The sequence below is a fragment of the Candoia aspera genome, chromosome 4, assembly GCF_035149785.1.
Source record: "Candoia aspera isolate rCanAsp1 chromosome 4, rCanAsp1.hap2, whole genome shotgun sequence".
Lineage (NCBI taxonomy): Eukaryota > Metazoa > Chordata > Lepidosauria > Squamata > Boidae > Candoia > Candoia aspera.
The window spans coordinates 17,432,265-17,459,849 of NC_086156.1; the positions used below are offsets into that span (position 1 = coordinate 17,432,265).

The 27,585-nt window shown below is 40.8% G+C and overlaps 1 protein-coding gene across 1 annotated transcript in view; it reads left to right on the forward strand.

Annotated features, from left to right (window-relative positions):
• The first annotated feature begins 15,046 nt into the window (after window positions 1-15,046).
• The window catches only part of ODAD2 (outer dynein arm docking complex subunit 2), a 72,320-nt gene continuing 59,781 nt past the window's right edge, over window positions 15,047-27,585 (forward strand). Inside the window, exons 1-7 of the mRNA XM_063301918.1 lie at window positions 15,047-15,283; window positions 16,693-16,850; window positions 17,167-17,362; window positions 18,010-18,116; window positions 20,854-20,990; window positions 21,688-21,804; window positions 25,913-26,127. Of these exons, the coding sequence (XP_063157988.1) occupies window positions 15,060-15,283; window positions 16,693-16,850; window positions 17,167-17,362; window positions 18,010-18,116; window positions 20,854-20,990; window positions 21,688-21,804; window positions 25,913-26,127 (1,154 nt within the window). The 5' untranslated portion in view covers window positions 15,047-15,059. The remainder of the gene's footprint in view (window positions 15,284-16,692; window positions 16,851-17,166; window positions 17,363-18,009; window positions 18,117-20,853; window positions 20,991-21,687; window positions 21,805-25,912; window positions 26,128-27,585) is intronic.

Here is a 27,585-nt window from a genome sequence, read left to right on the forward strand (position 1 = left end):
CGAATCAGTGCTGCTCTCCAGGTCTGATAACGCTTCTGGGCCAGGTGGCTGCTGCTGGAAAACATCTAGATAATTAGAAAAGTCATCCCCCCTCCCCCCTGGGAAATGCAAGCCCGAGGTGGAGGGCTGCGGCTCCCCCACCTCCTCTGTAACTGGAGTGAAGGCTTCAGGCAGGGGGGGGGAGGTGCACACTCACGAACTCTTCTGCTTGGGCTTCTTCGGCCTGCTCAGCCAAAAGAGGAATCTCTGGTAGAGTGCGAGGCTTGGGTTTGTGAGGGAAAAGCTGATGAAAACGATGAACCAGTGCTGGTGCATGCACATCTCTGGCATTCTCCCACGTGCGCTCTTCCTCAGGGTACCCTTTCCAGTGTATGAAATATTGGATGCCCCTTCCCCTCCTCCTAGAGTCCAGAATTTCCTCAACTTCGTACTCCTCCTCTCCCTCCACAATTACTGGAGGTGGGGGGGGGGGCAGTTGCAATCGCAAGGCACTTGGGGGAGGGTCTTTGGCTAGCAAGGCTCTGTGAAACACTGGATGGACTTTCATGGATGGTGGGAGCTGTAAACGATAAGCCACTGGATTTATCTGCTGCGCCACAGTGAAAGGGCCCACAAACTTAGAGTCCAACTTCTTGGAGGGTCTGGTAGAGATCCAAAACTTGGTAGAGAGCCACACTTTGTCTCCTACTGCAATTGCTGGCCCTTCCTGTCTGTGAGCATCTGCCGCCCTCTTGTAAGCACTCTTTGCCCTGTTCAGCTGCTCCTTTAACAACAACTGTGCGGCTTGTTGCTCTTTAAGAAAATCAGCCGCGGCTGGAACAGTTCCCTGCTGGGAGGAGGTGGGCAACACCCGAGGGTTAACCCGATAGAGTGCCTGGAAAGGGGACATCTTGGTAGAGGACTGTACAGAATTATATGTAAATTCTGCCATGGGCAGCAGGGCTGGCCAATTGTCTTGCCGATAAGTGGTGTAACACCTGAGATACTGCTGTAACCACTGGTTAATTTTCTCGGCTTGCCCATTACTGGCAGGATGATGCGCTGATGACAGGTGGATCTAGACCCCTAATGACTGGAAAAGGGCCCTCCAGAACCTGGAAGTGAACTGTGGGCCTCTGTCACTCACCAAGTGATTCACCATGCCTCTATACCTAAAAACGTGGTCCATGAACAACTGCGCTGTGGCTGGTGCAGATGGGAGGCCCTTGCAAGGAATAAAATGTGCCATCTTTGTGAAAAGGTCCACCACCACCAGTATGGAAGTCAGCCCCTGGACCGGGGGTAAATCAGTGATGAAATCCATGGAGATAGTATTCCAAGGCTGACTAGGGGTGGGTAGGGGTTGCAAGAGTCCTGTGGGCTTCCCTGGGAGAGGCTTGGCTCGTCTGCAGGTGTGACAAGAAGCAACGTAACCCTTTATGTCTGCAACCATCTTAGGCCACCAGTAGTCTCTCAGAGCTCTATGGAGAGTTTTGAAAACGCCTCCGTGGCCTGCCGTTTGGTGGTCATGACACAGTCTCAGTACTTCTTCCCTCAATGAAGGGGGAATATACAATCGCCCACTATACCAGAGGATTCCTGCCTCCACATTGAATGGGGAGGCAGTGTCTTGCGGGGCCCTCTGGAGGTCATCCATCCTGGCCCTGGCATATGGGTCCTGTTGCTGTTGAGCTCTGACTCTTGTAAATAGGTCCTCTGCTTGTCTGCCTGCTGCTAAAATCTGTCTGGCCCCCCCTCATAGACTGATCAAAGTTGTGAGGTTGTAATATAGTAGCCTGTACCTCCTGGTGAGTGGCGGGGGTTGCCTGAAAGGATCGAGACAGGGCGTCTGCCAAGCAGTTTTGCGCCCCGGGCACATAAGAAATAACAAAATTGAAACGGGAGAAAAACTGGCTCCATCTGATCTGGCGTGGGGTGAGGGATCTGGTGTTTTGTAGAAGCTGTAAATTCTTGTGATCGGTGCAAACTTTCACAGGAAAGGTCGCCCCTTCTAGCCATGCCTCCACTCTTGGAATGCTGCTTTAATTGCCAGCAACTCCTTGTTAAAAACATCATAGTTTCTCTCTGCTGGTGAGAGCAGGCGTGAAAAAAAGGCACAAGGAAGCAATGTATTCTCGGCTTTGTTTGTATATTGCAATAACACTGCCCCAATGGCAATATCTGAAGCATCTGAATGCATGATGAATTGCTTCGTGGGATCAGGGTGTCTTAACAGCGGCTGGGATGCAAAGAGCTGCTTAAATTTTTGGAAGGCTGCTTGCTGTCTCTCCCCCCAAATGAATTTTGCTCCTTTCTTCAAAAGCTGTGTGAGGGGTCTAGCGAGATCACTATAGCCCTTTATGAAACGCCTATAGAAATTATAAAATCCTAACAGTCTTTGTACATCTTTAACATTTCGGGGAGGTGGCCAAGAGAGAATTGCCTGGACCTTAGAAGGATCCATGGATATGCCTTCTGTTGAGACTTTATAGCCCAGGAAATGTAATTCAGTTAAATCAAAGGCACACTTCTCTAGCTCGCGAACAGCCTGTTCTCTCTCAGTCTTTGCAAGACATTACATACATGGGTTACATGAGTTGTAGCATCCTCAGAGAAAATTAATATGTCATCTAGATAAATGACCAGATACTTATCTAGTAAATCAGAGAAAACTTGATTCATAAATCTGGAAAATATGGCTCCTGCATTAGACAAGCCAAAGGGCATAACAAGGTACTCAAATTTTCCAAACCTGGTGTTGAAAGCAGGTATTCGTGCCCCTCTTTCACCCGGATCAGATTGTATGCACTCCTGAGATCCAACCTGGTAAAAATGCGTGCCTTCTGTAAGCGATCTAGCAGATCCGAGATTAAGGGCAGAGGATAGGATTCTCTTTTTGTTTGTTTATTTAAAAAACTGAAGTCGTGGACCACTCTCATGGGTGTCTCCTGGGTTGCAGGTGCCAACGGGTCAGGCTTCTTTGGTACGAAGAAGGTAGGAGCAGACGCTGGGGAAGTAGATGGTCGGATGAAACCCTTTTGGAGATTGGAGTCCAAGTAATCCTTTAAGGTGGCTAGTTCCTTGGGGGACATGGGATATTGTTTCCTTGCTGGAATCTTGGCTCCTGGTATCAACTCAATGGTGCAGTCACAATCCCTATGGGGGGGTAGTGCTGTGGCCTCTTGTTCGCTGAAAACGTCTGCAAAATCTGCATACTTGGCTGGCAAGTGGACTCCCCCTGCTACTGTGACTGCGTTGGTTGCTGGAGAGCGTGGAGCGGCTTGAATCTTGTGGTGCTGGCATTCCTTAGCTGGGAAGGAGATTGCTCCTGTAGTCCAGTTCAGCAATGGGTTGTGGATCCTCAGCCAAGGCATGCCTAGGATTACCGGCACATTTAGCGATGCAGTAACATAAAGCTGGATCCACTCAGTGTGGTCTCCCATTGTCAGTTGCACCGGTTCTGTGAGCCTTCTAATCAGCCCTGCCTTGAGGGGCTGGCCGTCAATGGTCTCCACTTCTATGGGGCATGGCAATTCTCTGGTCGGGATGTTGAAGTCCTGTACAGTCTGCACATCAATAAAATTGGTTGAAGCTCCGGAATCCACGATGGCCTCTAGCTTGACCTGGTGCTCTGGGTTGACGTGTATGAGTATGGGTAAGTAGTAAAAGGCTTGCCTGGAATCTTCGGAATGAGCCCTCCTTAATTGATTGATGGTCTCCCTGCTGAGCTCTGTGGAGGGAGACCGCTGGAGTTTCCCTGGTTGGAAGCAGAGGCGGAGCTGGTTCCTGTTTCAGCTGCTTGCCTTGGGGCTCTTACTGGAGTTGCTTGGCCTCTCGGTGGGCAAGCTCTCACCATGTGCCCCTGGGCTCCACAGTAGAAACACAGGGCTCTCTCTCTCCTTCTCTGCCTCTCAGCCTCGGAAAGCAGTCTCCCGCTTGCCCCAATCTGCATTGGCTCCTCTTGTGCTGAGTGAGAGGATGCTACGGAGAGAGCTGGAAATCCTGAAAACGCTCTGAGGGTCCTGTTTCTCCCCGGTTGCATCTGCCTGAGCTCTTCTAGCCTGGCATCTATGACCACCGATAACTGATATAAGGCTTCTAGGGTAGCTGGTGTTCCCTGGCGCACTAATTAATTCTTAATTTCCTCATCCAGTCCTTGTTTGAATTGGTCTTTTAATGCACTCTCATTCCAGTCCAGATCTCCTGCTAACAACTTGAAATCAGCAATGTAGATTCCCACCCTCTTGTTACCTTGCTTGAGCTTCCAAATCTCTCGGCTGGCCGTGGCCTCTCTGATCGGGTCGTCAAAGTGTGCTCGGAACCCTGCCAAAAAATTCTGGTAGGCGTTGAGAATCGGGTCGTTGTTCTCCACCACGGGAATAGCCCATTTGGCTGCTGGTCCCTTTAGCAGACCTAGGATGAAGGTGACTCTGGTTCTGTCTGTGGGGAACTCTGCCGGTCTGCTGTCGAAGAACATAGTGCACTGTGTGAGAAAGGTTCTTAGCTGTCCTGCTTCTCCTCCAAACTTCTCTGGTAGACTGCCCTGGGATCTCAAGACTATTGGTGGAGCTGCTACTGCTGCTGCTGCTGCTGGCGCCGGTTGTGGGTTAATCGGAACTGGTTGTTGTAACTGCTGTAGCATGGCAGCTTGTAATGTGTTGATTTGGAGATCTATTTGTTGTTGGTGTTGTTGCAGGGTTGCTGCCAATTGTTGGATGGCAAGCCGCATTTCTTGGTTTTCTGAAGACATTTCCAAACGTGTTTCCTTAATTTCTTGTTCCTCCCTCTTTCGATGGGAGTAGGAGTTTGTTAGGATTGATGTCCTAACAGCCAGGAAACACGCTGAGACAAGGAACTGGTCTCTAATGTTTATTGCTAGTACATAACAGGAATCCTAACACACTGAAGAAGCGTGGGAAAAAACCAGACATATAAACCCCAAAGGTTAAGGCAGTCCTGATCTGTGTCTCTTTGAATGGCTGACCAATTCCTCAGTGCTACGCATGCGCTTAACAGTCTGGATGGGAGCCCCCTGCTCGCCATCCTTACTCATGACAATAGTATGCAGGATCACAAAGAAAGCTGAGAATGGAAAAAGTGCGCCAAATGCAAACTAAAAAACCCTCGGTACAAACGAGATCCCTCCCCCCGTAGAATCTTCCCAGGCTTACAATCCCAGGTGCTCCTAACAGCTTCTGATGGTCTGCGGGAAAAGACCTTGAGCAGAGCACATAACCCAAACACATTCCATTGAAATGAACATAGATACAGAGCTTGGCACAAGGTTTCACAGCAGCTCCCTCCCAACAGAAACGCGTGTCAGCACCATGGCATGTGAAACGTTACAATGTACAGTGCACATTGAAACAGTGAATATGACACTGATGATACCTAATTATATCTCTTGGCTCTGGGCCAGCCAAGCGAGGCTGTCAAGGTTCTGTCTGGAGGCTGTGTGGGTTTGGATGGGAAGGAACCATCTCCAACTCAATCCTACCAAGACCAAATGGCTTTGGGTGTCTGGCCCACCCAGATCTGGGAATATTCCATCTCTGACCTTGGATGGGGTTGCATTTCCCCATTCAAGAGTGGTGTGCAATCTGGGAGTCTTCCTAGACTCACAGCTCCTGCTCAATGAACAGGTGGCAGCTGTGGCCCAGCCAGGATGCCTTTGCACAGCTTCATCTAGTGTGCCAGTTGACCTTTTCCTAGTTCTGGAGGCCCTTAATATTGTCAATGTTGAAGACCCTGTCTCATGGGTCTTCAATTCTCCATCCATGTTTTATGGCCCATCCTCATCTGCTACAATGAATACTTGATAGCAAAATTCTACATTGGGTTGAGAATGCTCCAACATTTCTGGTCACCTCATGTGTTGACTATTGCAATGCACTCTACGTGAGTCTGACCATGAAGACCCTATATATTTCTGCTTCATGGGCTGTCAGTTTGCTTCCAGGTACAATTCAAGGTGCTGCCATTATCTATAAAGCACTTCATGGCACAGGACCTGGTTGCTTGAGGGACCATCTATCCCCATAGTATCTGCCCAGCCAATTTGATCTAATAGGGTTGGCACATTCCAGGTTCCTTTGTCTAAACGATACCATCTATCAGACCCCAGAAGCATGCCTTCTCTGTAGCAGTGCCTGCCCTCTGGAATGAGGTTCCCCAAGACCCAGTCGGCACCCCCTGCTGGCATTTCAAAGGGTCCTGAGGACCTGGCTCTTTGCCCAGGCCTTTCATGAGGGTGACTGAAGCCCGCTTTGGATCATGTGGGTTTGTTTTTCTTTCATTCCTGTCCAGTTGTTGTTAACTTGCTGTCTTCTTTTATTGGTGTCAATTATTGGGGGGTTTCCCCCCTTGTTTTTAATGTTTTTACTTGCGAGCCACCCAAAGTCATTGGGAGTTGAGTGGTGTACAAATTTAATCAACAACAACAACAACTCACATAGTACTGGTCATGGGTTAGGGATGACATAAGGCTGTGTGACCAAAAAGGAAGATTGATTCTTTTAGGGCATAATTGTGCTATGGTAAAGCCCAAGTGGGGACAGGGCCACAGATTTATATCAGGAATTCTACATTGAAAATGAACTACTGTTATGTCAGAAATAAAAATAGTGCAATACAGGTAGTCCTCACCTACTGACCACTCATTCAGTGACTGTTTAAAGTTACAATGGCACTGAAAAAGGAGACTTAAAACCTGTCCTCAAAGTTACGGCTGTCGTAGCATCCCTGCAATCACATGATCAAAATCCAGGTGCTTGGCAACTGGTATTCATTTACAATGGTCGCAGCAACCCCTGGTCACATGACTGCCATTTGTGACCTTCACAGCTGGCTTCCAACAAGCAAAATCAATGGGGAGGCTGGCAGTAAGTCACAAGTCACAGTCATGTGATGTTGTGCTTACTGACCCATGGTGATTTGCTTAATGACCACAACCAGAACTGATGTACATTGGTGACGATCATACTAGTTTATTCAAATAAAGCCAATTGGAGGTGGTGGTGGTTCTTTTAAAACAATTAGTGCCCAAGGTGGGGAAGAAAGGGTGCAGAACATGGAAAGGGCTTGTTACCAACAGAAGCTTCTTAAAAGGCCTAAGTGCTGCAGAAAACGTTACAAAGGAGATCGTGGAATTTCCAGGAGCCACATCTATCTCATGGGTCTTCAATTCTCCACCCATATTTTATGGCCCATCCTCATCTGCTATGATGAATACTTGATAGCAAATTCTAGATTGGGTTGAGAATGCTCCAACATTTCTGTCCATCCTTGAAAATTCCAAGAGCTGCTGCAGTTCTCAATCATAAGAAGGAAATATATCTGTTAATCTGGATGTCTATTTCTTCTTATGTTTCGTTTGGAAGATGAGACCTCACGTTCGCAGGCCTGAACCCTGGGACAAATTCAGCCAGGATGAAGCTTTTATTTCTGCAGTAGATGGAACCACAAGAAGAAACAATTGGGCCATAGTCTAACCCAGGGTTTCTCAACCTTGGCAACTTTAAGACAGGTGGACTTCAGCTCCCAGAGTTCCCTAGCCAGCTGTAAGAGTTCAGTCTGACTCTGAAGCTGAGGAAGGGGAAATTGAAACCTATGCTAGGCAAAACAGGGAAATCAAAACCCCAAGTGACTAAGCAGAGTGGGAAAGCCTTGAGCAGCTGATTGGGTGGAATCAGAAGCCGAATTCAAAGCCACCAATCAGCGCAAGGGAAAGGCGAGCCAAAAAGTGTGCCAAGCAAAAGGAAGCCCATTTGGCTCTGGAGGAGAAATGGTGTGAAGGCAACAGCTTAAAAAGGAGCCAGCACAAGGACCAGATTGCCAGAGACAAACGTTCCACTGAGCTAACAGCCTCTTTCAGAGAAGAGGAGCCGGAACCGTTCTCAGAGCCTCACCCTATAGCTGCTACAGAACCAGAGCCTTCCCAGCCTTCTGCACCTTGCCTTACTGTCCTGCCATGAAGCCGGGTCGAGTCTTTCCACCTTGTCTCTAAGCCCAGTCAAGTCTTGCCTTACCGTCCTGCCACAAAGCCCAGCCGAGTCAAGCCCTGTCGCCTTGCCTCTTAAGCCGTCTAGTCCTGCCTTGCTGCCCCACCACGAAGCCCAGCTGGGTCGAGTCCCGCCATTTTGCCTCGAAGCTCCGCCGAGTCTAGCCCTGCTGCCTTGCCATGAGGTCCAGTCAAGTCCAGTCTTGTTGCCTTGCCACGGAACCCAGTCAAGCCTAGCCTTGTTGCATCGTTACAATCCATAGCCGAGTTTTGCCTTGCAATCTTGCTGTGTTCTCCAGCCAAGACTGATTCACCACCTTGATGCCAATGCCAGCCGAATCCTGTCCTGCCTCTCTGTCACAGTCTTCAGTCGAGTCCTGCCTTGCCGTGAATCCCAGTCCAGTCCAGCCACATTGTCGTGCTCTTCAGCGGAACCTGGCTTCGCTATCTTGCCAAGTATTCTGCCTTTGCCAAGTTGGGCTTGAATTGAACTGAACTCTTATTTAAGAGAAAATTGCTAATTGTACCTAGTTGCATTGTAAATAAAAATAATTCCTTTTTATTTGCCTGGTCACCTCATAGTCTGAACAGAACACCAGCTATGCTGGCTAGGGAATTCTGGGAGCTGAAGTCCACCCGTCTTAAAGTTGCCAAGGTTGAGAAACAGTAGTCTAACCCGTTAATAATTGTTTTTATACATCATCCAGACACCTGAAGATATGTAAAACAAATTTTGCATATCAAGTTTGGTTAACTGATCTACTTTGCAAAACTCCCTGTGAGCTTCTACTAGTTATATACTGTATGTTTCAACTTCTCCGAAAGAAACAATGTGTTAAGAAGAGGCACAAACCAGAATGCTGAAAAGAGGTTTATGGATTGTTTATACTGAGGTGACCATGTTGATTTTAATAAGACCATTATAGGGCATGTTTCTGCTAATTACTCCATTAAGGACAGAAATGAACCTTCAGCCATGGTTTCCCCATTTGATCTTGCTCATCACTCTCATTTCTGAAATGACTGAAGTGATCGTCTGCCACAGAGCTCAGAAGGTAGAAAACAAGCACATGATGCTCTTCTGATTTTGAAATGTGCATCTCTCCCTCCCTTTTACTGGTTAAGTTCTCCTAAATCACATTAAATCTTGGACATTGCATTGCCATTCCCATCTGGAACCCATTTCTCGAAGTGTCCTGCAAAATCTCCTACCCTGTCATGCAGAAGAGAAGCAACTGCCGGAGTATTAATAAATCCTTGATTTATTATCCCCCCAAAAGTATGTCTCACTTCAAACAGGCCTCTGTTCTTGCAGATTGCTGAAGGCATCATCTCTTGGCCAGACAGCCTGCTCAGAAAATTACATACTTTCCCCATGTCACACTGAATCCCATCCGAAAAAGCTTTATTTCCCGGCTGCAACCAACTTAACTCACAATTGAGACCATTTGTGTTTTGGTGTTCTGTCTTTGAAACTGCCATCCCCAAGCTGGCTGTTCCTGGATGAGTTGGGAGTTCAACTCCTAGAATTTCCATCCAACAGAAACCAAAGGAATTTCAGCAGGTCTGGAACCCCCCAGATTGGGAAAGGTGGCCTTAAAGTCTTTGGCTCTGTTTGGTTCCTTGCTTTATTAAGGACTACAATAGTGACATCTGCTTAGATATTTCTGAGAGATACACTACACTTGATCTTAGCCAAAAGGCCGAGAAGCAATTCTGAGAGATGCAAGTGTAGGGAATAAACCTGACTGTAGCATGACAAAGATAAAATTAAACAAAGCTTCTAAATGGATCCTTTCCCAAAGCATTTCCACACAAGCACCTTGCACCACTGGTGGGGGACTGACCGGGCTCTTGTATTTCAACATGGCAAGCTAATCTCTGATTGGTCCATGTCATGGAAGTTTGCTAGATGAGAAACCAATCAGGAACCAGCTTTCTTGAACTCCTATGAAAGCCATAGCCCTTGATAAATTGGATTTAGCTTGTTCTGATAAGTGAAGCCTCATCACTTACTTCCTGCAATTATGTCAATTTCCTCCAACCTGCTACCCTTCCATTATGTTGCTATGGCAACTGCCAGAATTCCCAGTCTGCATAGCCAAGTGGGCTGGGAATTCTGGGAGCTGCAATCTCAACAGATCTGAGAAAGGATTGCCTGCATCAAAGGTGACTGTGGTGAGGCTCCCAGCAGAAGCTGGAGCGGAAAAGTAATATTAATGTGATGGAAGGAGGAAATTATGAAATGTGGATGGAGAATAATAGTTTCAAATATATTTAATTTTAATTATATTAATGTAAAAGCAAAACCAAATCAAATTTAGGGTTCTTTTTCCAATGCTACCCACTCAAAACTCAAGTGCAACTTTTGGCCTGGAAAAAGCTGCACATTTCTGACTTATGTGATGATGTATGTGAAATAGTTTTGCAGTGGTTTTTTTTTTTTTTTGCACTCTTAAAAACAGCACCCCTGCTGCTTTCCAGTTCCAGAAGACATGAATGTCTGTTCATTTTTCACACATGCAGCAACATATTATTTGGGACTTTTAAAACTAGATTTCAAAAATTAAAAAGAATCTAGAGCACAATATTGTATTAACTTTTTTTTTTTTTTAAAGAAATAAGCATGAAAATATAGAGACTGCAGAGTGGCATAGAACCGCATAGCCTAACCCTCCTGGACCACACTTCATCTGCATCTGCATTTCACGTCTGTTTCTCTGAACAAGCTGATTTAAATACCACTCTAACTTGTAGTATTTCCCTCCCTAGATGCCTCAAAGAAAAATACAGAAGTGAGTCTGAGTTAAGAGCTTCCAAGCACAACTTTACTTAACAAACAGATTGGGAGAAAGCATGAAGCTGTTAGTTTAAATCTCATGCTGCTAATTCGTACTTGTACTTAATGAGGAATTTTACAAAGTCTCTCCTTCATTTTTTAGTAATACAAGGCTTAAACTCCTCTGAATTCGGCTTTGCCCTTTGTGCTAGTAAATTAAATGCCAGTCACTATCTCATCTGAGTGCAATAAGTCATAAAACAGATTTAATTGGACTTCCATACCCTTAAAGAAAGTAGGAGGATTTATTTATCATCAGATGTTATCATCCAAAAATCATTCATAGGCAAAGCTTCCTTTTATGAAGCTCTGTTAGGGAAGGAAGGTGGGCAGTTCAGGTACAACAAACAGAAAAGAAGAGACAGCCTGGGCTACTGAACAAATTAATGTACTGCTCCAATTTTTTGCTTCATTTCAGATCATATGTCAGTACAGTTAAATATAAATTATTCAGAAATCTGGGGAAAGAATACAGATGAATTTTCTGGACATATAAGAAGACTGTGGTCAGAATTACAGTGGTGCCATAATGCAAATGTTATGCAAATGTTAGTTTGTATTATTCTTTGTCAAAAAGTTTATGTCCTATGGCTTGAACACAGCCCCCCTCAAAGGTTATCATGAAGTATCTGCTGATCAGCTTGTTAATATATTGTTTTCTACTACAGATTAAGGTTACTATGGTAACTAATCATTTTGGCCCGGTGAAGAGGTTAAATTTAATTGTCCCCTTTTCACGTGTTAATGGTTGCATTGCCTAAGGGAGGAACTTGCCTGAACTTGTTTCAGTTTCCCTTCTGTGTAGGCTTGCAGAGAATATGCAGCTGAGAGAAATCTCTCCTCTCAGCAAACAGCCTTTAAATATGTTTGTTTTCTGTGAATAAAATTATTTTTATAGAAATGCCTGGTGTGTGACTTTTCTGATCTCTCCTGGGCCAAATGCTTTCCTAGCACTCTGCCAACATAGCTCGCCTATTAAATATGTCTGTCGGACCAAACAACACTTTTGTAAATGGTCAGTATCAATAAAATACTTATCATTATTTGTGCTTTCTGGAATGCATTTCCTCTGGTTCTAAATATCTCTTTTGTACAAAACCTAGTGATGTATATATAGTCCTACGTCAGCATAAAACTCCACATTTATTTATTTATTTTTGCTGTTGCAAATTTATCATTAAGTCCTGCAAGGTTATTTATTGTTATTTTGGCCGCAGCAAGCCTGGCATTATAGCTACTACTCTGAGGAACTAATTCTAATAATCACTGAAGGAATTTTGAAGGAAAGAAAAAAAATAACATATTTCAATATGCTTATTCCTGTGTAATGCAAACAATATAAATTTTACACATAGTTTATGGCTACACTGAAAATATTCTCAAAAGAAAGCTATTATAAGGTTTGGACCATATGTAGATTTGATAAATGCCACGTTATTGATTAGTTTGAATGTATATGATACAAATATAAACATGTAATGCAAAATAAATTCAATTTAATTCTTTCAATGAACACTCTTTGAAGTCTGCACATATTTTTAAACAAAGTAAACAGTCTTGACTAAGTTAGGCTCACTGTTGGGGGCTCATAAAAATGTTTATTTTAGAACTGTACCACTGTATTTTGTTAGGTACATTTTTAAAAAGAAAAGAATACATTAAGTTTGGAGAAGGATTTGTAATGGAAATAATTACAGAGAACTAGGCAGATATATGACAGAAAATGCTCTCATTTAAGTGCTTCTTTCAGTAAAGTTAATTGTTAAGATTTTAACCAGGCAGTATGTAGAATACAGCACATTTGTAAAATAGGTATGTTGGAAATTAGGTACTCCTTTAAACATATTTGGTGATCCTATAAACATATTTAAGCATTTTCATAAAAGTGAACAGGATTTAAAAAGTCATAATTTTCATCCTGCCCCAAATTAATATTAATTAGCAAGTTTTAGAAAGTATTGGAATTTAATCAGTATATGTAGTTTGAAGCTGGAAAAATGCTCAGAAACCTAGTTATGTAACTGACTGTAACTTGGGTCATGAAAGACCATACAGGTTAAGCTTTTCAGATGGAGAAAGGGCCTTTTTATGATCTACCCAAAAGTTGATAAATATAAATTGTTTAACCAACCTGGAACGTTCTGCCCTGGAGGTGAGGCAGGCCCCTTCGCTCCCAGCTTTCCGGAAGAAGTTGAAGACCTGGTTCTGCTGCTTACTAGGAGAGGTAATAGTTCTTCCTGGGGGTAGGGAGAATGAGATCTTTGCTCCTTGGCTTTTGTATCTATTTTATTCTTTATTTATACCGGTTGTTGATACTGTAATTTATATTTTTTATGGTTTTAATTGCTGATTTTATTGTGAACTGCCCAGTGTCCCCCTTTTTGTGGGAGATGGGCGGTGATATAAATTTGAACAATAAACAAACAAACCTCTATAAAGCTACAGATAATGTCTTTGCCATGTACAATCTGACATGCAAAAGATGTAGGGTAGAAAGAAAATTGTTTCATGCTTGACGAGAGTATCCAATACTACATGGTTATTGAATTTTAACTTCTGATAACCTGGTGAAACCAAGCAGTGTGTTGCCACAGAAAAAAGCCCTAAGATGGGCAATATATCTAATTGATTGAAATGGTGATTTGACTTTTATAAATATCTCCTCTTTGCTGTTCATGGCTAACTTGCATAGGCCACCTCATTGGGAAATACGTGGTAAAGTGGCAGTGGGTTGTGATCCCCAGTTGTTTAATATTAGTAACTAGGAAAAAAAGGCAACTCTCTTTCTCAAAAGAAAAAAAGAGCAGTTTTATCATGACCTGCAATGTGGTGGTCTTCTACTTGGATCTTTCAGTCATCAAAAGCACTATGGACTTGTGGTGCAGAGAACAATCTTGCCACCAGAATTCCTTTGTACCTCACTTTGTACCTCTATTAAAATTCTCCTAGCCTGAAATCAGTCCCCCACTTTTGTATCTGGGCCTTCCTGATCTATGCATAGTTCACTGAGTTGAGGTGCAAATCCTAAATACAACACAGCAGGGCCATTCTCAGGGGGTCCAAAGTCAAGAGGACGGCCACAGCCACGTGACTGAAGCCTTACTCCTTTTTACACCTGTCCCTGCCATCTTGACTTTTTGGACTCCCCCAGGGGATGCTCTGGGCCGCAGTGAGGTCTGGCAAAGCCAAGTGTGAACAGTGTGGCAGAGAGCGCCACAAGGACAACGACCTGTTCGACTTGTGGCACCAAAGCTTCATGGTGGCTTTCGGAGGAAGAAAATATATCACTTTTTGGGTATTTTGGTCTTGTTTTTTATGTTTTTAATTTAAAGCAGTCATTTTTTTAAATGGTTTTTATGTATTTGGACTGTTCTATTATGTACGCCATCCAGAGTTCCTACATGAGACGGGCGGCTCCACAAATGTGATGAATAAATAAATAAAAATACTACATAATAAATGACTGCAAATCAGAACTCCAGCCCACTCCTATTTCTTGAAACTGGAGGGCCAAGCTCCTACCTCCAATACCGGGGAACTACTCCAACTGATCCTAGTCTTTCTAAACGTGCTGCTTTCTAATATTTTGCACTGCAACGCCCCTGACTCTTGACCATTTGATATGCTGACTGAGGGTCATGGGAACTGCGTGCCGTCCCACGTAGCCTCTGGCTTGCTGGCCGAAGTGCCTTTCCCTTCTCGAAGTCCCTGAAACGGGTGATAACAAGAAACGGCAATAGGAAACCTGCAAAAAACTGACTGAGTGAGCGTGCAAGTAAAGGCGGGAGGGAGATGACTGACAGCTCAAACAGTCGGCTGAAGAAGAAACGAAATATGATGGAGCCAGACAGTCCCAAAAGGCGGCGGACCCTAGTCTGGGTAGAATCCAAAGCAACCAATCAACGGCGGCGAAGAAGTTCGGCGCGAGAGAAGGGGGAGGGTCTAGTCTACCACGCGCGTTGTTTATGAGGATGCTCCTAGCAACTGAAGGGCCTACTGTCCCCATGGCAACCAGCCGCGCTGGCTCTGCGACCGTAACTGAAAGAGCGGCGGCCCAAGCCGTGTCTTCGTCGATTCGAACAGTAGCGGAGCGAACCGGCACCCTCTCAGTCTGGTAAGGGGCTGAGAAGAAGTGGGTGTTCTGTATATTCAATATATATTCAGCATAACACACTTCAGGCTGTAAATTTCTTGTCTTGTTTTTAGTATCTTTCCGCCGAGACGCTGGGATGGTCATAAGCCATGGGAGTGGCCTTGACTAGAGCTGCTCAGTGGACCGCGGCTGGGTCTGGAACCGGCACTCTAGAAATCACGCCCCTGAATGAATCTCTTCTGAATGAAATTATCAAGTTCGCAGAAACGTTTAGTAGCAAGCATCCCCAAGAAGCAGCATTTGTCTTTAAGGAGCCACTTGAATGGCAGACAAAACTAGAGCCATCCACATTTGAGGCAGGCTATGAAGTCAGGTAAGACTGCAGCCAGATCACTCTACCCAGAATATATAACATATTTAGTTGCTTGCACTATATGACTCCAAGATGACCATAAATTTTTTTTTAAAGTACAGATTTTGTTTTCTCCATTTTCTGTTGAAAATATTAGGCTGTGATTTGGATCTTTTTGCTATGTGATGTGTTAATAGTTGTGCAAAACTTTGCATCTACAAATCTGCAGATTAGGAACCATTTTTACTTTGTGAACTGCTAAAGTCAAGAGAATTTGTAAGCATGTAAAAAGCATAATCATAATCATAATCAGTGGAGTTCAACAGGAGCCCCTTTGGTATAGGGCTGGGCTAGAAATCAGGAAACGGTGGGTTCTAGACCTCCTATAGGCATGAAAGCCGGCTGGGTGATGTTGGGCGAGTCATTCACTCTCGGCCCGACCCATCTGACAGGAATGTTGTTGTGGGAAAAACAGGAGACAAAAACATTAGGTATGTATGCTGCCTTGAGTTGATTACTGTAAAAATAAAGGTGGGATAAAAATCTAATAACAAATTTGGCTAGATGGTACCTATAGTGCATTTGAGTGTACTAAATACACATGTTGAAGAGATCCTAAATTAAAAGTGTCTTATTGCTTACAAAAAACTTGTCATTAAAAAGTTGCCATAAAATGCAGATGGAGGATCATGAGAATTATCATTAAAATTTTTGGAGAAGACAGCATTGGGAAAGCTGTTTCACTATGTTTTTTGGAAGAATCAGTAGGTGCAATTTAACTTCTGAATTGTATACAATTAATGGGATATTCAATGTTTTATCAATGAAGCTTGCAATATTTTCTGCTCAGAGCAGAAAATATTCATCACTCAAGGCTGTTAACAGTACCAATAATAATGATAAAAAATACAGAAATGCAAAATACAAAAAAAGATAGTAAATTAAGGCAATTTATGTTTTATTATGTAAAACATGATGGTGTTCTTTTAGTTTAAGGATACATAGTTTAAAATCCATATTCTATTCATGAATTACAGTTTATAAATTAAAATTTACACGTTTATTTATTTAACAATATTTACTGCATACCTTATTCTTAGCAAACTCTGGGCAGGGTTTAACATGGTCAAAGCAAACAAAAACCTAGTACATAAATGTTAGATGGATTAAAATCTTTGAGGAAATGACTTACAAATGGTCATTGGGGAAAAGGATTGGAATAATATTTGGGTTTCCAAGCCTATATTCATATCCTCTGCCCAAATTAGAAAAAAAAATACATCAAAAAATATATAGACGGTATATGACTGGTAAAACTGGCATATATGATTAAAAAGAAACCTATGGTCTATTGGAATAACTGCAGTGAAAAAACACATATGTTCAGTTATTATGAATTATTGCCTATTAAATTATCACTATTCTTCCAGTGAAAAAACTGCTCATTCTCAAGAAAAAGACAAAGATGGACAGCCACTTCTCCTACTCAAAGGATCAACTGTTAGCGTTCGCAGTTTTGGGCAACTGTCTCATTTACTCTATATTGCTGGGAAAAAAAGACTAAAAGAAGCACAGGCATGTCTTGAAGGTATTCTGTACTCTTTCTCTGAAAACCTGGATATTTCTGAGTTACATGATGGTTTTAAGATTTCCATCCCCCTGGCTTGTTTGGCCTTGTTCCTTTTCAATAATCAGCTAAGAAGGAGAATTTGTTGCTACTCAAAGCTGGGGGAGGTAATTTATCTTGATTCAGAATCAGAAATAGGCTAAATATTGCTAAAATTAGATAGGTTTTACAACTAATGAGACAATTTTTCATCCCAATTCATGAATATTTATTTGTTATTAACCAAGACCATCAATAACCCGATCTGAATTTCTTATGTAATATGAATTACTTATAGCCAATAGAGATCCCATTGTGAAAATTCTTGGCCCTGGATATGGAACAATTGAAGGAGAGGATTTGTCCATGCTTCGTTTACTAGACCAGATTAAAAAGGATGATGCATCAGACAATGAAATTAAGATGAAAATTTCCCTACTTCTTCAGCAATTGGATATGCAGTTACTCAACAGCTCGTTGAAACAGATTTCACAGTGAGTCTATTTCAGATAGAATTTGTTTATCTAAAATGAATTATATCCTTCTTAGAGGGCAAATTTCATATTTTGCATGTTTAAAAATGAGATTTCTTTTTGCGTTTATTAATTGAAAACTCAAACGTTTCCCAATAATTTGGGAAAAGGAAAGTAGTGGAAAGTAATTTGGAGTTTGGAGCTCTCTGTAGTTTACTCTGCAAATATATTCACCTACAGGCATCTGTCTGACAGTACTGTACGTTAACATAAGAAAGTTCACACAAAACAAGATTTTTGTCCTTCTCCCCTTTGGCTTCCTCACAAATGTTTCTGGAACATTGGGTGCTATCGTGAACAACTTGGAAAATGGAGGGTTGTCAGAAAAGAGGAAACTATTTTTCTACAAATGTTCTACTTTAATGTGAAGTCTAAGCCTGATTTTTGGCAGTTTCCTCTGTCCACAGCCCTCATATACCCTTTCCCAAACCAAGTGGTTCAGTACTGTGTATGAGGATTTCTGCATTGAAGCTGATTAGCCAAGCAGTTACAGTTTTCTTTCTGTGAAATATGGAATTGGTTTGAAAAAACTCCAGCATATTCTTTGGTTTCTTTCCAGTTAAATGTTTAAATGTTGTTAGAATGTAATTAACTTATTCTAATTACAGAGAAGTGAGATTAACACCAGCTGCTGTGAAAAATGAAGTAGAATTGCTTAAGCATTTCTCTGGGCCAATGGAAGATGCAGTCCTTGAATCACTAGAGTATATATCAGGTTCAAATTGTGTTTATTATTCTTATCATTTTTATAAATTTGTATATTAAAGACAGAGTAAAAAGATGGGCTCTCAAGCCTTTTGATTTCATGATGATGTTGGAGAATTTGATAAACTGACATGGGTTCCCTACCCTACCAATTGCTAGTCTATGGCATATTGCTTGATTGCTGGTTCCTTTATTCTTGATCATCGGTCCTAAAAAGCAAAAACTTAATTTCAATATTTTTACTGCCAATTCTAAGGCTGGTTGGTATACCTGTTGTCCTATCTATCTATTGTCTGTCTGTCTGTCTGTCTGTCTGTCTATCACATTTATATAACCACCCATCTCAAGCTTATGACTCTGGGCAGCACCTGCAGTTAAAAACATAAAGCCAAACAATAATTAAAACAGAACCATTAGATATAGTTAAAATGGTTAAAAACTATAATAACAAAAAGACAGGGGAGAGTGCATTCTAAACTTGCAAACAATATAGCCATTTAATGAGCTCCATACTTCCATGGGATCCCCAGACCTGATGACTTCACCCAGCAGCTTTGTATAGATGTTAAATAGGAGTGGAGAGAGTACTGAGCCCTGTGGCACCCAACATAGTAGGGGCTGAGGGGAGGACCTCTCACTGCCAATCAACACCAACTGGAACCGACCTCAGAGGAAGGAAGAGAACCAGCACAATAGAGTGCTGCCCACTCCCAGCCTCCGAAGCTGATCCAGAGGGATACAGTGGTTGATGGTAAGAGGTCAAGTACAGCAAGGATGGATGTGCTACCCCCATCTTGCTCCCACCAGAGGTCATCCAAAAGCACAACCAATGCTGTCTCTGTCGCATGCCTGGGCCTGAAGCCTGATTGAAAGGGACTGAGATAATCTGCTTCATCCTGGATTCTCTGAAGCTGTTGTGCAACCACCTTCTCAACAACCTTCCCTAAAAAAGAAAGGTTGGATCCTGGACAAAATTTGTCCAGTATGGTGGGCTCTAACGATGGCTTCTTGAGGAGACAACATGGATCTAATGAGCAGGTGGATGAGCTCACAGTAAATCTAATAAATAATTAGTTGTCTTTATATGTAATCTTACTTTCATTTTGTCACTGTGCTCCTTAACTTCCTTGACTAGAACTTGCAGATCCTTTGCCTTTTCAGTTATCAGAGTAATGTCATCAGCATAGCACAGTTTATTAATGTTTCTTCCTCCAGTTTTAAAACCACCCTCATATTCTTCCAATCCAGCCTATAAAGATAATGGGGGTGTTGGAAATAAAATTTAGAACTAGTCCATTCTCAAATGCTCTGCTATTTCTGTTTTTCAGAATGCTTGTAGAGAATCTCCTATAATTCTGGGGCAGGCTGAGAACATAAGGGCAAAGAGAAATCTGGGGTTTAGACCAGCTTTGCCCATTGCAACATGCCTAAATGCCTTGGGGTATTAAAAATGGTGGTAGTGGAGAACCAAAGATAAACTCTGTTGGGACATGGCACCTGACATACAGGTAGCCCTCGCTTACCAACTGCCTTGTTCAGCAACTGTTTGAAGTTACAACAGTGCTGAAAAAATAACTTTAGAACCAATGCCCTCATTTACGACCTTCGCAACGTCCCCCAGTTACATGATCACCATTACAGTACATGTTTTCCTGTGCCTGTTGTTCCCCCACCCCCCTTGCAGAGTAGAAGGATTGGAGAGGAAGGGATAACAAGAGATAAGCAGGCACACAATGGGAAATACACTGGGCTGTTTGCATAGTGCACTTGTGGCTGCCAGCGCATTGCTTACAGTGTGTATTCCCCATTGTGTGCCTGCTTATTTTCTTGTAATCCTTTCCTCTCCAATCTCCACTCTGTGAGCGGGGGGGGAGCAAGCAATTTCTGTAGGCAATCTCTCCTGTGTCTGACCCGTTCCCCCCCTCACAGAGCAGAGAGATTGGAGAGGAAGGGATTACAAGAGAGTAAGCAGGCACACAATGGGGAATACACTGGGCAGTTTACGTACTGCACTCATGGTTGCCAGTGCCAGCACATTGCTTTCAATGTGTGTTCCCCGTTGTGTGCCTGCTTACTCTCTTGTAATCCCTTCCTCTCCAATACGTGTCAATACTGTACAAGCATTAATTCTCTTCCTGTTAATTATCCCAGTGCCCAGATAAGCATTCCAAAGTATGGGGGAGTGGGAAAAAGGAAAGCACAATTGCTGTCACATGATTTCCCCTTTAGCGACCATTTTGCTTAGCAACAGATTTGCTGGTCCCAATTGTGGTCACTAAATGAGGACTACCTGTAGATACTGCATGCTCAGGCATGGTCTGTTGCCTAAATTACTTTTATATATATATATAACTCTCATTAAGCAGGAAACTGTTGATGAGCTTTTTACTACTCTTTTTTTTTTGGTTCCTTGAAATCAGTGTTGACTGGACAAGTCCCTGCAGTTTTCTTGGCAAGGTTTTTCAGAAGTGGTTTGCCATTGCCTTCTTCCTAGGGCTGAGAGAGAGGGACTGGCCCACGTTCACCCAGCTGGCTTTGTGCCTAAGACAGCTGGAACTCATGGTCTCCTGGTTTCTAGCCTGGTGCCTTTATCACTACACCAAACTGTCTCTCTTTTTACTACTCTGGAATGGCTGAATATGAAATGTTTCATTTGCACTAACATTAAAATGGAAGTTTATTTACTTCCTTTCTCCTTGCCATCTGGTAAATTAAAGTGGACTAAAACATTGCTCTTGGTTTTTTAGACTATGAATTCTCCAATGGATGTCGTGCCCCACCTTGGAGACAAGTACATGGGGAAATTTGTTATTTGTCAATTAAACCACGTGACACAGATGCTATGTATGTTACTTGTAGCACAGCAGGAGTATTCTTAAATGGAGTAAGTAATAATAATATTCACAAGGAAAGCCTCATGGCATTTATTTCAGAGACTGTTTCTACGATCCAAATAAATTAATTTTTTTTGCATACTGCCTAAAACTATTGGGCTATTTGGAAAACAATAACATAAATACCTTTCTTTTAGTAAGACATTCAAATGCACCATTATCTTAGTCTGTTGCACCCAGACAGTTTTTGTGGTACTTTTACCTCTGTGTACCTGCATTCCATTCCTGCTTTTCCTTTATGTTGAATTATGCTATTTTCATTCCAGTTATGAATTAGAATACAAATTGTTTTTTTTATTATAGCAGTTGTGGTTGTTATATTATATATTATATATATGGTGCAATAATATAAGACATTATTTTTAATATAATGAGCTATAATGCTGCTGAGAGAAATAAGAGCTATAATTATAAGATTGCACTGAGACAGAAGAGAACAAATACTGTAGAAAGCAATGTGACCTGGGTAGCTTCACTCACTTTAAATTTTAAGAGACATTTCAGAACAGGATGGATCGAGCCAACCTAAATCAGGCCAGAGGTGAAGTTTGCAATATGTAAACCACCTGGAAGTGAGTCCCATTAAATTCAGTGTGACTTACCTAGGAATGAGTATAACTCTATGTTCCTGAGAAAACAGTGTAACAGTTTGTATGTAAAACTATACAAAACTTGGTTTTCTTATAGGGAAGGAGCAATGAGAGAGATGAAATTGATTATGAGAGGAGGAGTGACATATATAAAGATCTCATCACATTTTTAAGAGAACGATCAGCAGCATTTATAGAAAATATGGCTAAACAGGTATGCATTTTCTCGTTGTTATACTGCTAGTTCTCAGCCATATTGTGAACAGCTTGAGAGCCTGCATATCTCAGTTGTTTTTATGTGACTATGTCTGTGGTTCCATCTGTTTATGTAATATATAGTTATACACACACATACAAACACACACTGACCAAGTTCACACATATTAAGTCACAGTCTGGTTTGTTTGGTTTATTATGGTTTGTGAATGTTGGACTAAGGGCAGGGAGAAGCAGGTTCTAGTCTACCCTCATCAGTGGAAGCTCACAGGGTGACTTTGGGCCAGTCACTCTCTCTCAGACCTCACAGGGTTGTGGGAAAAAATAGGTGTAGAGGGCATTATGTGCACTACCTTGAATCCTGATGCCCAAAAAGTGGGATGTAAATCTAATAAATAAATAAATATTCAATAAGCATAGTTAAGCAACCATGGCTCAATGCAACATGTAATCCCAGCAATAGGTTAGATGTGATCGACTGTCATATGGTGATTTATGTATGGAAACAAATTTTAGTTCTATCAGGTACATTGCCTAGAATTGTTAGATTTGGCTGATACTTAAATTCTGCTAGGAAATATACCTATTTATGGAATAATGGTCCAACTCATTGTTATATTATACATTACATTATTTGTGCTGTCATAAACATGAGCACAGTATGTTAAAAAAACCATATTTCAACATTTATTTAGATGATGTAATGCTGAATTAAGTCACTTAGGATTGAGAATAGAGCAGCAATGTGAAGCCTTATAGAAAAATGAAAGTTTTTTGATGATGAAAATTGTTGGTAAATACAATATTCATTTTGTTGTCAATAACCAAATGACAGAGTATTTTGAATGAAGTTATTAAGAGTCAGTTTTTAAATATTTTATCTATAATTGATTTTTTTTCATTTGTCCATGTGCCATAGATAATGTCTATGGCTGGCTCAGGAGTTTATCTGGAATTCTGGAATTCTGCCAGTAAATTTACTTCATAGATTCATAATACACTTATTTGGAAGGTGTATTGATTTTAATGGAATTTATTTCCAAGCTTAGGACTGTAGCAGTTGGCAAAAAGTCTCTGCTCATCTTTCTACACATGTTTTTCCTTTAAGCAGTAGTATAATTTTTAAAGCAGGAAAATATCATATTTTAACAAAAAAGGTCAACTGTCTTTGACAATGCTTTAAATAATCAAAACCATTCCTCTTTCTAACCTCATCCCTTATGATTTGAATAAAAAGAATATTCTTTATTTTACAGTTTTCTTTGATTTCAATATTAGGGGTGCTTCAAGCTCACATAGCATGTAGCAGCTTTAATATTTAAATCTGGTTGGCAACTCAGAATAATATATTTTAATAAAAGATAGCAGTTATAGCAAACCTTTTTCTTCATACTTTCAGATATTTCATTTTCACAGGAGCATTCATTGCAAGTAAGCTAAAAAAATGGTTAGTTTTTGAAGTAGAGGAATAAAATGTTAACTCTCATGAGTTATAATCCAGAGATAAATAATGACATCAAAAAATAAAAATCCAAAATAAACACACATAGTGGCTGGAAGGCTACAACTTATTCAAGGGGAACAGACTCAACCAAAAGGGACAGGGTGTTGTATGGAGCATGGGAATCCTGTTGAGCGTGTTTGGGTAATGATAAGTGAAACAAAATGGCTATCATAGTAGTGATTTATTATAGACCTCCTGGACAAGCAGAAAATAGGGATGAGATGTACTGTGTCATATGACTAACTTTTGAAGAGGCTTGTAATTGTAGCAATGGGAGATTTCAGCTTCCCTGACATCTGCTGGAAATTTAACTCTGCCAAGAGTCAGAGGTCCAACAAATTTCTATCCTTTTTTGCTGACAACTTCATTTGTTAGAAGATGGAAGAAGGAAGAAGGATCTGCTATCCTGGATCCAATCCTTACTACAGTGTAATAGGAATTTGTTGAATAACTGAAGGTTACTGGAACCTGGAAAAAGGTTGTATCAATAGGTGGAACTAAGTGGTAGAGTCAGGAGGACAAAGCTGTTAACACAGAGGAAGGACTGAGATTGAGGAAGCATACCCTCTGCTGGGAAGTACGGCCTTTGGCCCTGGAAGTAGTTTGTTTTACTCAACAAGTAGTTAGAACAGGAGGCTGTATGTGGGAGCTGTTAGCTAATAAAGACATTTAGTATAAATGAACCTCCGACTCATTATTATTAGTAGAGACTTTGAAACAAAAGTGACCATGTTGTTTTTGAATTCATGATCTCAAGGGGAAGAGGAAGCGTCTGACTTGTATGTTGGGTTTTAGAAGAATAGATTTCAGTGAATTTAAACAGATGGTAGGCCAGTTCTCTGAAGAAGAAATGTGTTAGGGAGGGTTGAGTGATCCTGTAAAACAAGATATTAAAGGTATATTTGCAAACAATTCCTACTTGAAAGAAAAATGGAAGACATCTGATGGGACCAACCTGAATACACACACAGCTTTCTAAATTGATGCAAAGAAAAAGACATGTATAGCAAATGGCCTATACAAAGTCAGATTATGCACCAAACTGGAAGCTGGCTTAGATAACCTCAGAAATTGTTTCCAGCTTTATGATTTTATAGGTATGTTTGCCACCTTGAATTTCTCTCTCTCTCTCTCAATTTCTCTCTGTCTCTGGATAAAAATATTATAATAACTTGATATTTAATTTGAAAATGCCATGCATTATTGTGCTAAAATGTGTATAGCACAATATGGAAGAAAATATGGAAGAATAATATATATTTAAAATAGTTACTATCTAAAACATAACCTAGTTCATATATTAGTATTAGTATTTCAGAGAAATTCAACATTTGGAATCTCAATTTTATGAGACTCAAAAAGGCTTCCTTGTTAGCCCTAAGTATCCTAAACATAATCTAACAAGTTAGCATGGAAAATACTTTCACTTGTTCCTTAGACAAGTGAGTTTGGATTTTCTTGATTTTCAAATAACACATTAAATATTATGAGATAATGCATATTCTGGTAAAATGCTCAGCAATATTTAGCACATTTTTTATTTTCAATAAGTGGCTCACATTTGTTTCCATTACAGATCTTTGCTATAAATCAATCCTTTTTCTTCTGAACTGAGGCTTACGATTTTAGCAGCAAAGTAACTAGCTCTCTGTCTACATAAATATCTGCTATGCAGTTGGTATAACAAAAGTTATTTATTAGCAATGTATATTCATTTTCATAATTAACTGGGATTTTCATGTATATTCATTTTCATAATTAACTGGGATTTTAACTAATACAATACAATGATATTTATTTGGTCAATGACCAGCAAAATTTAAAAGGAGAAAAACAGTCAAACAAAGAAATACAATAGTATACTACCAACTAATAAAATATATCAAATTAATAAAATATATCACATAATAATATAACATTCACTCCACTATTACTATATTAATACATAGGTAGTGTGAGCCTAAAACATTAGTCAGTATAAAATAAAAGAATAGAAATATATATCCCCTAACAATTTATTAATTAAGATATTTCAATATAAAAGTAACATTTGAAACAAGGGAATTACTTCTTTAGCCAGTTTTGTCTTATTTTCATTGTGGCAACACAACATTTGGCTACTGCACATTTTAGCTCCTGAAGACAACGGTTCACCTAAAAATTATCTGGATTCCCAGGGAATTTATCTACTAGGGGCAAAATGTAGATTGACCTACTGTAATGTTCCTATAAAATTTACAGTGTAACAGTATATGTGAGATGGTTTCAACTTCCTCTTCACCACATGGGCAGATACGCTCAGCTGTAGGGATTTTATTATACCTGCCTTGAAGAAGTACAGAAGTACAGATGGAAGAAATTGATTTTAACTAATAATTGTGTTTCTTAAAATACAGGTTCAATTTTTAGTTTTGTAATAAAAAATTTTACTTTCTTCATTAATATAGGGCTATCTTTTTTTTTTTAAATCAAGAAGCGTGATGGACAACTTTCATATGCCAAGAAAACCAATCTACCTAGACATCTTCTAATTTACTAATTTCTCAGCATGTTTTATTCATTTGGAAATACAATTTTTCTAAACATTTTCATCTCTTATTAGAAATATACATTTTTTGATGAACCAAAGTATGAAAAGCATTATCAACATATGGAAGCAGTTGAGGCAGATGAATATGGCCAAGCTCCAAAATTTTACGACTATGCAGAAAAGAATGTATTTGAAAAGCCTAAGAGTCCTCTGGTAAAAACTAAACCTCCTGACAGCAAGAAATTAGAACCATCTCTTAAGTGGAAGACTACACCAGGCTCTCGAGAGTATGTAATTCTTTTAGATTTTCTGACAAATATAATTAATTAACACAAATCTTTGCAAAATAATGCTATTGTCATTATTTAAAAAAATCAAATTGAGCAAAGTTGCAGTATATTAAAAGCTCTATTTAAATAAATCGTGCTTCCTAATAATGTCTTTTTTCCTGAGTTTGTGACCTTTCAGCAATTAGTAATGTTTGTATCCAAAACACATTTCTTCATTTCAAGTACATGCCCTAAAAACAGGCACAGGATTTGCAAAGGTGGATAGGAATGACCATATCAGTATGATTTAGAATGGAGCTTTTAGGCTCCAAGAGGTAAGCTCATGGCTTCAAACACAGAAGACATCAAATTCTCACATCTGACAAACAGTTTAATGATAGCTTGAAATTTAGCGCTTTGTGATTGGCCAGTCTGGCTGGTTGTTACAGTACATGTATATCCTACTTTCTCTCTTTCCATCCCTTTTATTAACGAGGGAGGGGAAGATTGAGAAGTATAACTGAACCAAGGTCCTTCCCCAAGACAATAATTATTTGAACTTTGCTCTCCACAATCTGATATTCTAATGATTACACCATACCAGGTCCTTTACCAGTCATCATTTTACACAGAGAGCAGGATCTGCACAGGCAATATAGGCAGTGTTTTGCTGAAACAACATGTCTGTCTTGTTGATAATTGGCAACTTGGCTATCCATAAGCTGACTTCTACATTGAAATCCCACCCAGAGCCAATCAAAGTAGAAGTTAGGAGGACCAATTGGCTTGCACAACAAGCTCAAAGAGAATCTCAGAATCAGAGTCCTGGGAGTCAGGTGGCATATACATTTAATAAATTATTGTTGGTCTCACAGTCAGCCAGAAGTTTAGACTGGATATGGCATTTTTCTCCACCTATCAAGTCCTTCCTAAGAACCTGGGATAGGCACATGATGTTGTTTAATAATATTGAAGGTATCGTCACAGGATGGAAACTGTTCCAAGTAAAGTTGCCTTTTACAATTGACTGATGGTGATTTTGTCAATGACGACGGTGTTCAAGTGGTGCTCCAGGTGTTGTGCTCCAGGTGTTTTGGAATGGCATCCAAGGCGCCTATTACTATTGGTGCTATCTTTGCTTTCTTTTGGTGCAGTTCTTTTTCTATTTGCATGTCTTTATATTTTGTAATTTTCTCTAGTTCTTCCTCTTCTATTCTGCTGTCTTCAGGTATTGCAATGTCCACTATCCAGGCTATTATTATTATTATGACACTTGCCATTTTTATCTCTGGATCTCTGAGAGGTCCTGATCCCATTTTCATGATTGGATAATGTATATGGCAGAATATGTCAAGAGAAAAAATAAAAACCAAATCCAGAAGCCCAACAACAGTAGACCTCAAATGTATTGTTACCAGTTGTATAAGTTACAAGATAATTAAGCAAATATCTCTTCATCAGGGTTACCATTATGGA